The 12,407-nt window shown below is 50.2% G+C and overlaps 1 protein-coding gene across 2 annotated transcripts in view; it reads right to left on the bottom strand.

Moving 5' to 3' along the window:
- Atp6v0a2 (ATPase H+ transporting V0 subunit a2) overlaps positions 1 to 9,188 on the bottom strand; it is a 30,553-nt gene extending 21,365 nt beyond the window's left edge. Inside the window, exons 1-4 of one of the 2 annotated variants that reach the window (XM_076560207.1) lie at positions 8,938 to 9,188; positions 5,366 to 5,444; positions 2,654 to 2,751; positions 860 to 997 (exon numbers count right to left, since the gene is read on the bottom strand). In XM_076560207.1, coding sequence (XP_076416322.1) covers positions 860 to 997; positions 2,654 to 2,751; positions 5,366 to 5,444; positions 8,938 to 9,054 — 432 coding nt within the window. In that variant the 5' untranslated portion in view covers positions 9,055 to 9,188. The remainder of the gene's footprint in view (positions 1 to 859; positions 998 to 2,653; positions 2,752 to 5,365; positions 5,445 to 8,937) is intronic. The other variant, XM_076560208.1, reaches the window with a different exon arrangement.
- Between the last annotated feature and the right edge of the window lie 3,219 nt (positions 9,189 to 12,407).

Genomic DNA, 12,407 nt, shown 5'->3' with positions numbered 1-12,407 from the left:
GATATAAAAGGACAGAAAGGCAGAAGGAGACGCTGCAGCCGCCGCCATGACCAGAGAGGCTGCAGCCGCTGCCATGACCAGCAGCATGTGAAGACGCCAGTAAGCCACCAGCCACATGGCAAGGTATAGATGTATGGAAATGGATCAATTTAAGATAAAAGCACAGTTAGCAAGATAAGGACAGTTAGCAGGAAGCCTGCCACGGCCATACGGTTTGAAAGCAATATAAGTGTCTGTGTTTACTTGGTTGGGTCTGAGCGGCTGTGGGACTGGCGGGTGACAGAGATTTGTCCTGACTGTGGGCAAGGCGAAAAAATCAAGCTACAATACACATAAGTAAATGTAAAACATTTTTAAACAGTTTTTTTTAAAGGTTAAAAAAAAAACAACAAAAAAACTTCTTCTCAACTGAAAACGAAAGCATCTCATGGTAGAAGGTAGTGTCTCTGCTAAAACCACCAACCCAGGAAGAAGTACACAACCCAGCCTAAATAAAGCAGAGGCTGGCGTCTCACTTGCAACAAACGAAACAGAAACACATCTGTGGCAAACATGGCAGCTCCTGCCTGTGATGCCAGCGCTCAGAAGGCTGCGGTGGGGAATCGCTCCAACGTCAAGGCCGGACTAATAATGAAACCTGGTCTCAAAAACAAAATAGTAAATTTTGGCAGGGCCGGGGAGAGGGCTCGGTGGGCAGGGTGCCTGCCAGTGTGACTAGGCCGGCTTTAATCCGGACTGCAGCAGGGGAGGCACAAGGATCAAGGTTCAAGTCAGGCTGCACAGGGCGATTGTCTCACAACTCCAACTCCAGGCAGAGGCAGGGGACTGTCGCAGGGGGTTTCCTCCTGCCGGCACGTACCTCCACATTCCGTTTAAGGAAGGTCTTGGTGATCCTCAACATGTGGGTGTACTCCACCAGCTCCAGCAGGTTCTTGCGCAGCTTCTCCTTGTTCTTGGTGACTTCTCTCAGCTCCACCTCGAGTTTCTGCAGCTGTTCCTACGACGACACAGCTGCGGCTGAGAGCAGGCTGAGTCAGGGTGCAGCCCGACACCCCACCACCACCCCACAGTCACCGAGGTTACAAAAGCCACAGTGCCCTGCAGCGGCGGCGGCAAAGAGCCAGATGCAAATGTGCCGGACAAGGTGTGAGGCAAGCCCGCAAGGTCCACCACCTATTTTAGTTCAGGGTGCGACCACACCACCTGCCATCAACCCCTGAGGCTGCAGCGCCCCCAGATGCCCCTCCCCCAGCCCCGCTGCTGGCAGCTTTCCTTCAGCTGCTTGTCCACCCACACATCCAATCTCCTTTTCTTTTGTGTGCAACGGAATCAACACAAGAGCATCTTTCCTGAATGCTCTCCTGCCGCCAGCTTAGAAGTCTCTGCTGGTCCCACCAGACAACTAAGGATGTGAGGTTCGGTGGTTATAACCAGGTTAGCCTGCTCGCTTACATATTCAAACCACCGACACAGACTTTGTAAAACAAACCACTGAGCTGGGTGGCGGCGGTGGTGGCGGCGGCGGCGCACGCCTGTAATCCCAGCACTCGGGAGGCAGAGCCAGGCAGATTTCTGTGAGTTCGAGGCCAGCCTGAGCCTGGTCTAGAGAGTGAGATCCAGGACAGGCACCAAAACCACACAGAGAAACCCTGTCTAGGAAAAAACAACACCAACAACAAAAACACAAAACAAAGCACCGAGCCAAGGCCAACTCATTGCAAACAATCCCCCCTGCTCCTCCTCTGCGCTCTGCGTCATCCAAACATTCAGCAGCACCGCTGTCCATAGCACGCCCTGACCGGGCGCTGTCCACAGCTCCATCCTAACCAGACCCTCAGCCTGCCAGAGGACTGCCAGTGTTGCTGGGAGGGCGCCATGTGTGGTGTGGCTTCTTCCTCCCAGACAGACAGAGCAGCAGGCCACAGGAGGGCCAGCAAAGCCATGGCCAGTATTTCAAGAGTGAGGAAGAGTCAGCATAGTTCTTCTGAGTGCCAAACCCTAACAAGAAAAGTCCAGAAGGGCAGGTGTGCTAGTGCAGGGCTTTAATCCAGGCACTCAGAACCAGAGGCAAACAGATAGATAGATAGATAGATAGATAGATAGATAGATAGATAGATAGATAATAAATAAATAAATAAATAAATAAATAAATAGATAAATAAATAAATAAATAAATAAATAAATAAAAGGAACAAAAACAAGCCTGTCTGGAGCCTCAGGTGCCACCCAGTGCTCACTGGAGAGCTGGGGTAACAGCACCACATCCTCCACCCTCACTCAACATGCCAGCTGCCTGGAACCACCCAGGTTCCCTGGCCTGCTGAATTCCTGATGGCAGCTTGGAGCGGGGAGAACGTGAAGCCCAGGCCTGCAGCCCCCAGTGCTGGCCCAGGGCAGGTGTGCTGCGATGGGGAATCCCCGAGTGAGCATCCTGCAACCTGCCAGGACACAACAGCGACCAGACTCTCCTCAGCCCTCTCCAGCAGCAGCCCTCCTCAGCCAGACAAAACGAGCCACGGTTCACGGAGGGTGCGAGCGCCACCACTGTTCTTTACGTCAGGCCACAGCTCTGCCCAGAGAAGGTGGAGCACTGTGAAGGTAACCAGGGGGCCCTGGGACTGTTGCTGACAGCGTCGCCGTCAGGAGGAGTTACCTGCATTTCTAGAACGTGTTTAAGAGGTGGTGCGGGGGGACTGGGCTCTCCCTCAGGCAGGGGAATATCAGCTCTGGTAATTTCCTGCACCAGGTACACTGTGAAAATAAGATGCACAGTCAGTCTCACTGTGACCCTTTGGGATCAGATGTGCAGACCCTGCCTGTCCTTGTCACCTCCAGCAGCTTCTTCCAGAGACGGGCACACCCTGGCTTGGGCTCCCCAGCTTCTTCCAGAGACGGGCACACCCTGGCTAGGGCTCCCCAGCTTCTTCCAGAGACGGGCACACCCTGGCTAGGGCTCCCCAGCTTCTTCCAGAGACGGGCACACACTGGCTAGGGCTCCCCAGCTTCTTCCAGAGACGGGCACACACTGGCTAGGGCTCCCCAGCTCCTTTCCTTCCTAAAACCCAGGTGAAAACACGCTTGGGTACCTGCTCCTGTAAGACTGGACACACACTGAAGGTGCAGACTGGATGCCCACAGAAGCGTCAGGCTGGCATTCCCTACAGGGTCCTCAGAGGGAACCGGACAGCCTAAGTCAGAGCAGAGCCAGGCTCCCCTGAGAGGCACCAGGTGGCTCTCTGCTCTGCTTCTAGAAACCTCATTCCACACAAGTGACCTGTCCAGTGACTCTTCTATGAGGAATATGATGTCATTCCACCACACAATCTATTAGTATGCAAATACCAGCACCCTAATCAAGAGATTTCACATGACTAAAAGTTACTGTCAACATTAAGGCTGGAAGCTGGACACAGTGGCACATCCCTTTAATCCCAGCACTCGGGAGACAGAGGCAGGCTGTCTCTGTGTTTGAGGCCAGCCTGGTCTACAGAGTGAGATCCAGAACAACTAGGGCTACCCAGAGAAACCCTGTCTTGAAAAAAAACAAGAAATCTTCTATTAGGGCTGGAGAGCCGGCTCCGTGCACTGCTCTTACAGAGGACCCAGCTGAGTTCCCAGCATCCACCTCAGGCAGCTCACAATGCTACCTCCAGTTCCAGAAGATCTGATACCCTCTTCTGGCTTCCCTGGGCACTGCACTTATATGTACACAGCCACACACTGACACATGATTAAAAATAATGAATCTTTTTTAAAAAATGTTATTGTTATTAAAAAACTCTTAACTAAAAGTTCCAGTGTTGGCTACAGAAATGACTCATCACTCCACAGCACAGGCTGCTCTTCCAAAAGACCTAAGTTCAAAGGCCAGCTCCCACACTGGGCAGCTCACAACCACCTGTAACTCCAGCTCTAGGGATGCACTCAGGTACACACACACACACACACACACACACACACACACACACAGAGAGAGAGAGAGAGAGAGAGAGAGAGAGAGAGAGAGAGAGAGAGAGAGAAACACATGCACATAATTAAAAATAATAAAAATATGCTGGGCGCTGGTGGCGCACGCCTTTAATCCCAGCACTTGGGAGGCAGAGGCATGCAGACTGCTGTGAGTTTGAGGCCAGCCTGGTCTATAAGTGAGTTCCACAGCAGCCATGGCTGTTATACAGAGAAACCCTATCTAGAAAAACCAAAATAATAATAATAAATCTTAAAAAAAAAAAAAAAAAAGCTGGGTGTTCCGGCTCAGGCCTGTCATCCCAGCACTCGAGAGGAAAATGCCGAGGACCAGCAGTTCAAGATCCACCTCAGCTACAAACTAAGTTTGAGGCCAGCCTGGGCTACATTAGATCCTGATCCACTCTACTCCCCCCCGCCCCCAAAAAAAAAAAAAAAAAGGAAAGAAAGGAAGAAGGGGAGGGGAGGGAGGGAGGGAGGGAGGGAGGAAAAGAAACCTCTAATGACGGGGAGCTCCTAGCTGAGGAGCTCCTATTAGCAACTGACAGCAGCAGGGGCAGGCGGAGTCACTTAACTCAGGGCTATGGCCACCAGTCAGTTGCCAAAGTCCACTCCCACGAACACAGGGGCGGCACTAGCTGGACTTGGTAAGTCATTGAAGACAGACAGGACAGGAAGTTGGGAGAGGGAAGTGTTTGGAGAATCAGGGAGGAACAGCAGGAGGGAGAGAGTGAGGGACGAATATGATCAAGATGCACTGTATATATGTATGAAATTTTTAAAGAATAAAAAAAATCCCTAGTTAAAAAACAAACAAGTAACTATTAATAATCAGAACTCATTCTAAAAGTCAGACTACTTTGGGGTAACTCTTACAGGTTTTAGAGGTGAAGGAAGTCCCGGGGGGCTACTGACAAGTAACAGCTAAGCAGAGAACGCCAACCTAACCAACCCATTCACAAAGGAAGCCCTGCAAAAACACCAAGTGATATCAAGCCAGCTATCGGCCATTTCCTGCCTTTCTGGTTCCTAAATAAGGCCTTAAATTAAGAAATATTTTAACATGTACACAAGGTTTTTAACTTATAAAACAAACTATACAGGATTGGCTGAATAAACCATAGCACATCAATACTAAGAAATACTAAGCTGCCGTCAAAAATGAAGAGCCTAAGTTTATACACAAGAGGGATGTCCCAGCAAGGACCATTAAGTGAGAGACAAAGCCCCCAACAGTCATGTACAAAGTCCTTCCTTCTACAGTCTGGAACAAATGAATACTCGCCACCACTCCGCACCCAGCTCCTTCTCTCCTTCCTCTTGTCTCTATTTCCTAAAAGAAACCGATAAGCTTATATTAAACTAAGCACCTAGATTATTAAAATGGAGACAAACTTACCCAATATTCGCTCTAGCTCCTCACACCTCTTCACCTCGCCAACGAATTTTCTTTGAAAAGAACTTACATTTTGGTTGAGCTGAGAAAAGGAAGAAAATTTTAAGTTCCTAAAATCTTCAATTTGTTTTTATTAATCTAATTATTTAAAACATTTTGATGGTGGGATCAAATGCAGGCCTGGTTACATTAAATTTTATTTATATTTGTCTAGTCATCTAAAACTTGTTGGTGCTGGGGTCACTGAGCTAAGGTAGACTCTGCTGAAGGAAACAGTACTGCCACAGGGTTGGAAGGTGTACACTGTCATCAGCCACGGAGAGAGAAGTGACAGAGCTTTTCTGGACAGCAAGTTGGCACTGCTACCAGAAACACCTGAACAGCAGCCCTTGGCTCAGAAGTGATCCACAAATATGAATATGGATTTAAAACTTATAAAAACAGCAACCTCAGACTCAGAGAACATGTACATCACAAATCCAACCATAGGAAATTGTTGAGGGAGGTCAGCCGGTGAGTGCCTGCCCAGCACCCAGGAGGCACATAAAACTGGGTGTGGTGGCATACACCTATAGTTTCAGCACACGGGAGGTGGGGCAGGAGGATCAGAAGTTCAAGGTCATTCCCAAGCCCATTTGGTGTTCAAGGCCCTGCCTCTAAATAAATAAATAGATAGATAAATAAACAAATCAGATTATAACGAGTTGAGAAGTTAACATGTTAATTTCTTCCTGAGTCACACACAGTATTCTTAACAATAGCAGTAATATCTTACTTTTCTTTCCTTTTTTTTTTCCCCCAAACAGGGTTTCTCTGTGTAGCCCTGGCTGTCCTGGAACTCACTTTGTAGACCAGGCTGGCCTCGAACTCACAGAGATCCACCTGTCTCTGCCTCCCGAGTGCTGGGACTAAAGGCGTGCGCCACCATGCCCAGCTAATATCTCCTTTTCTAACAGTCATTTACAAGGACAGGCATTCAGGGAACAAGCTGCATCTGTACTGACTTGCAGCATCCCACTGGACTCCACGACCAGACTTGGTGCACAACTGCTCAAACAGCCACGAAGCAGCCACTCGGGAAGCCTCAGCTCCTGTCGGGGATTCTCATCTAACTATGAAAGCGCTGGGCAGAAGAAAGATCAGAACTGGAGTGGCACTTCTCTGTCTCATTCCCTTTCACTTCTGGAGGTCACTCTCATCCAGATGAATCAGACACGGTGGCTGCCGTGGAACTGAGAGTGGGAACCAGGAGCCAGGAACCAGCCCTGCCTACAGCTCTACATGCCAGTTACCTTTCCCCCGTAGCTGCACTCTTAACCCCAACAGCAGGATCTTTTGTGACGAGGGGCGCTCCTGCCACAAGGATACAAACACCCACCACCACCAGCAGCAGCAGCAGCAGCAGCTTAGACAGTCACTGTTTTTCTGCTGTGTGGGTTATAAATTGGTTTTTTTTTTTTGGGGGGGGGGCTTCACTTAAGGTTGCAGTTACCTTAATTCAAAGCTAATGGTGTAAAAGTACATTTCAACAGACCCTCTTGTTTTTTACAACTTATTTTATTATTTTTGAGTATATGTTTGTGTCAGGGCACATGAGTGCAGGTGCCTGAAGAAGCCAAAGGGGCTGGAGCTGCAGACCGCTGGGAACTTCCTGGCATGGGTGCTGGGAACTGAATTCTGGACCTCTGCAAGAGCCGTAAGTGCTCTCTAATTGCTACTCCATCCCTCCAGCCTCCTTTTTCCTTTCTTTTCAGACATCTCCCTATGGAGCCCAGGCTAGCCGTGAACTCTCCATCCCCCTGCCTCAGCCTCCAGAGTGTTGCAACACCATGCCTAGCTCCAGACCCTGTCTGTATGAGTAGTATTGAACCCAGGAGAGCAGGCAGAGAAGACAAAGACATTCACTGTCTTTCCAGTCCCAGCAACCAAAGGGCCAAGAAGGAAAGCTATCCACAGAGTAAAGATGGAACTGAGCCCACCTGTTCCTTCAGGGCCACAGCCTCTCTTTCTCCAGATTTTCCCACTGCAGTCACTATGAAAATCTGTCAGCTGCCCCACCCCCTCCAAGGAAGACAAGCAGAAAGGCCTGAATAAGTCCAAAAGGGTTAGCGATCCCACCCCATAAAATGAGCTTGGGACCCCTGCCATGACCTTTAACACCAATGCCCAAGCTTACAGGCACCTGACACCCGGCACTCCCCAGGACTCCGCAAAGCACACTCATTTTATTTCCCTCCTGCAAAGATCGGCAGCACTTTCTCTTCCATCAACTCTCCGTTTAAAAGGAACCAGAGTGCACCCTGGATCTCATGTAACGGCACTAAGCGAAACCTGAGGCTCTGAGCTGATTACAGCGCTTGTTCAGCCCCTGAGATTGAAGCGTGATAAGTGTCTTGGCTTGAGTCCTAACAGGATGGAGCAAACAGACCTGATATAAAAGCCTATTTCCCTGCCGCTGCTGCCTGGATCTTTCTGGTGCCACTCACAGTACCACACCCTACCTGTCAGATACAAAGATCCAAGGGTTGTAGTCCAAGTGGCTCTGGGACCCAGGAAGAGCACCACACCTTTACCGCGGCGCCCTCACCTGTCACCCAGGAGCCCCCCATGATGATGCAAACATCACCCGCATCAGATCCTGAGAGTAAGGACCCATCAGAAAGACACAGAGAAATGGCCAGAAGCCCAAACTGGTGGGGTTCGATTCCATCAGTAGGTATCAGGGCCTGTGTGACTGCCTTTCTCCACAGTTCTTCTCCTCCACAGAACTTATCCTGGCAGCTCATGACCAGTGTTTACCCAGCATCCTCCCAGACTGTGAACTCCAAGAGCACAGAGTCTTTACCTGCCTTGCTCACTGAGGCCCCCAGGCCAGAAGTCACTCAATAAAAGCTTATGTATTCACCCAACAATTGTTTATCAACGCCAATAAATGCCAGGGCCCGTGCCACTCGTGGGAATCCAGGAAAGAACAAGCTGGGCAAGGTCCTGACCCTTGGAGGTTGGTAGTGCACAGAGGTTGAAAATAAGCCAATGGCTGCGTTCGCAAAGTGTGTTATTACAGTTGCAGAACCAGCCTCCATTCCACACACACTGACTGTGTGTGGCCCAGGTCCTTGTCACTTGTCAACAATGCCAGGAGTCTAAAACTCAAAAGCTCTCTCTCCTGTCACACTTCCCCGTCCCTCTTCGGGCCTCTCTTAGCTCACCTATTCCTGCTCGGAGGGGCCCCTCCTAAGCTACCCAGCAAAAACCACCTCTGGGTACCCTCCTCCTCTACATCTTCCCACTGGCAGCTCCTGTTCCATCCCGATCTCAGCTCAAAGATCACCTCCCCGGAGGGGTCTTCCTTAACCACCCTGCAAAAGCCATCTCCGAGACCCTCCCCTTTCCCCCCTGACAGCTCCTGCCTGCCCCATTCGGGTCTCGGCTCAAAGGCCAACCTCCTCAGAGGGGCCCTCCTTGGCCACCCTGCAAAGCCACCCTCCCGGCCCGGGTCCCCGCGGCGCCCAGCCGACTTTGGCGGCGCCCAGCCCTGGGCTGCACAGGCCCGCAGGCCGCCGCGGGACACTCACGTCTCGGAACTGCACCAGGCCCTTCTCGCCCAGCGCGCTCAGACACTCGTACGCGGTGCCCGACTGCAGGAAGAGCTGCGCCAGGCACATGCTCTCGCTGCGGAACAGGGAGCCCATGGCGGCGTCGCCTCGCTCAGCCGCCGCGGCCCGCGCACCGGCACCATGGGGCTCCGCACCGCTGCCACCGCGGCCACCGCTCAGCCGCCGCCACTGCTACCCGCCACGCCCCGCCCACCGCCGCAGCCGGTTCCGGTTCCGCCCGGGGAACCGCCCACCGAAGGCTAGCCAATGAACGATCGGGATTGTGGGCGTCCGTCTCTACGGCTCGTCCAATCGGTGCACAGGAGGCGGGAACCCTAACTGGGTCGACCCTAAGCGGCTTTTAGTTTGTTGTTTCTTTGGGGTATAGTTAGTTTTGTTGAGAGGGGATCCGACTGTGGCGCTCAAGCTGGCCTGGAGTTCGCCATCCTCCTGCCTCAGCTTCCCCAGTGCCAGGATTGTAGGTGTGCCCCAGTGCGGCCAGAACCTTTGGAAGACTTGTTTTTTCCGAGTCACAGTCTATGTAACTGGGCTGTCACTATGTAGTCCAGGCTGGCCTCGAACTCAGAGATCTACCTGCCTCTGCCTAGGAGGTGTCACCACACCCAGCCCTTTTTAAGACTGATTTTTTTTTTCTTTTCTTTTCTTTTTGAGTCAAGATCTCACTATGTAAGCAAGGCTGGCCTCCAACTCACAGAGATCATCCCTCCTACAAGTGCTGAAACTAAAGGTGTGCACCACTGCGCCCCGCGGACTTCTTTATTTTGTTTTTAAGAATTTCATACATGTAATACAACAAAAATGTCATATTCATCCCGTTTCCCTTTCCAACTCCCACAGTATTCCAAAACATTTCAAACAATCCAAAGCAATTTCATGTCTTTTTTTTTTTTTTGTGATGATCCGATAAATCCAATTAATGCTGCCCATGTGTGCATGGGTATGGGGCCATGCACCAGTGGATGGGAGACCCACTTTTATTTATTTATTTATCCCAGGCTGGCTGCAAACTCTTTAAGTAGCTAAGGATGACTTTGAACTCCTGATCCTCCTGCCTCCAACCTCCCACCCTCCCACCCTCCCACCCTCAGTGCTGATTACAGGCAAGCACTGTGGCATTGGGTCTGTGTTGCCTGGGGATGGACCCCAGGACTTCATATATGCCAGGCAAGAACTTTTAATAACTTCAGCAGTTTGGTGGTGGTTGTTGTCTTTGTGTGAGTCCTAGGGTCTGGAGATAGCTCAGGAGTGAAGAGCACTTACAGCTCTTGCAGTAGGTTTTGGGGTTTCCAGCACCCAGATCAGGGGTCTCACAACCGCCTGTAACTCGTTTCAAGAAATGCAATGCCTTCTTCTGACCTCAAAAGGCTTCTGCACACATACACACTCAAGCACACACATAAATGAATCTTTTAAAAGGATTTTTATTATTTTAAAGTGTGCGCACACTTGCACATGACTTGCAGAAGCCAGAGGATTCAGATCCGCAGGAGATGGTGTTGTAGTGAGCCACTAGACTGGGGAACCAAACTCAGGTTTTCTAAAAGGGGAACATGTGCTCTTTACCACTGAGCCATCTCTCCAGGCCCAATAAATAAATATATTTTTTGGGGGGTCAGGAGGAGTGTCTTTTTTTGGGGGGGTTATGTTTCAAGACAGGGTTTCTCTGTGTAGCCTTGGCTGTCCTGGAAATAGCTCTGTAGACCAGGCTAGCCCCAAACTCACAGAGATCCACCTGCCTCTGCCTCCTAAATGCTGGGATCAAAGGCATGCGCCACCACTGCCCCAACAGCAGAGTCTTAACCACCTTGTGTGCCATAAAGTTCTCTTCCAAGTATAGCACCCTTTGGTTCTTAGTGAAGATACACAGGGTGCAGCCATCATCCTAAGGCAGTCTGAGAGCATTCTGTTAACCTCCAAGACATCACTGACTGGCTTTGTCACAGTGGATTTGCCAGCCCTATGTGGTGCAATGTGTGGTCTCTGCAATCCCACTAGCCACAAGGCCAGCGTCCACACCGCAGTCACGTGACCTCTGCAATAACATACAACCTGATGCATGCTTAAAGTCTCTGGCTTCTCTCCTTGCATTCCAAATCAAATCCAAACCCCTCACCATAGTCCTGGGTCCTTTTACTCAGCTACACCTCCTCACTTTTTCGTGGTCCACACACTCGGACTCTGGAATCCCTGAGTTTAAAACACTGGCCCACTGGACTTCATCAAAGCTGACTCCTTCAGGTCTCGGCTCAAATGTCTCTGTACCAGTTAGTGATTACTGTCAACCTGACATAATGTCACCTGAGAAGAGGGAATCTCAGCTGAGGGGTGGCACCGATCTGATTGCCCTGTAGCCGTGTGTGCGATGAATTATCTTGATTGCTGGTTGATGTGGGAGGGCCCATTACGGGCAGTGCTGCCCCTGGATAGGTGGTCCTGGCCTGTTTAAGAAAGCTGGCTGACAGCCTGGGCTACCAAGTGAGTCCCAGGAAAGGCGCAAAGCTACACAGAGAAACCCTGTCTCGAAAAACCAAAAAAAAAAAAAAAAAAAAAAAAAAAAAAAAAAAAAAGAAAGCTGGCTGAGACATTGTGGCGCACGTCTTTAATCTTAGCACACGGGCAGCAGAGGCAGGCGGATCTCTCTGTGTTCTAGGCCGGCCTGGTCTACATAGTGAGTAACACAGCACTTTAAGACTATAAGTGATGAGCCTGGCTGTGATGGCGCACGCCTTTAATCCCAGCACTCGAGAGGTAGAGACAGGCGGATCTCTGTGAGTTCGAGGCCAGCCTGGGCTACAGAGCGAGATCCAAGACAGGCGCCAAAACTACACAGAGAAACCCTGTCTCGAAAAAACAAAACCAAACAAAAAGACTATAGCGATGCTGAGCTGGCTCATGGGCAAAGGCACTGTCGTCTACACAAGCCTGACAACCCAGATCCAAGGCAGGAGAAAGCTGACTGCCAGAGGTGGTCCTCCATGTGCTCGCACCTGAGCTCACTCACACACAGACATGCACAATAATAATAAGAAATAAAATTTAATTTTAATCTAAAGAGCCTTTATAAGCATTTTCTAACCTTTTCTCTGGAATATGAGACAGTAATCAATCGATCCTTCTTTATTCTTTTTCTTTTTTTTTCTTTTTTTTTTTTTTTTGGTTTTTCGAGACAGGGTTTCTCTGTGTCATTTTGGTGCCTATCCTGAATCTCACTCTGTAGACCAGGCTAGCCTCGAACTCACAGAGATCCGCCTGGCTCTACCTCCCAAGTGCTGGGATTAAAGGTGTATGCCACTGCCACCTGGCTCTTTTTTTTATTCTTATATGCTTGCATTAAGTCTGATCAAAATAAAACCCCTGTGATTAGGAATTCGTGCTGGGCTTCGGTCTCTGACATTCAGGGACACCAACTCCCCTACAACCAGCGGGCA

Source organism: Peromyscus maniculatus, chromosome 23 (assembly GCF_049852395.1).
Source record: "Peromyscus maniculatus bairdii isolate BWxNUB_F1_BW_parent chromosome 23, HU_Pman_BW_mat_3.1, whole genome shotgun sequence".
Classification (NCBI taxonomy): Eukaryota; Metazoa; Chordata; class Mammalia; order Rodentia; family Cricetidae; genus Peromyscus; species Peromyscus maniculatus.
Note: the sequence above shows the minus strand (reverse complement) of the source record. Positions and strands in the feature narration are given on the sequence as shown.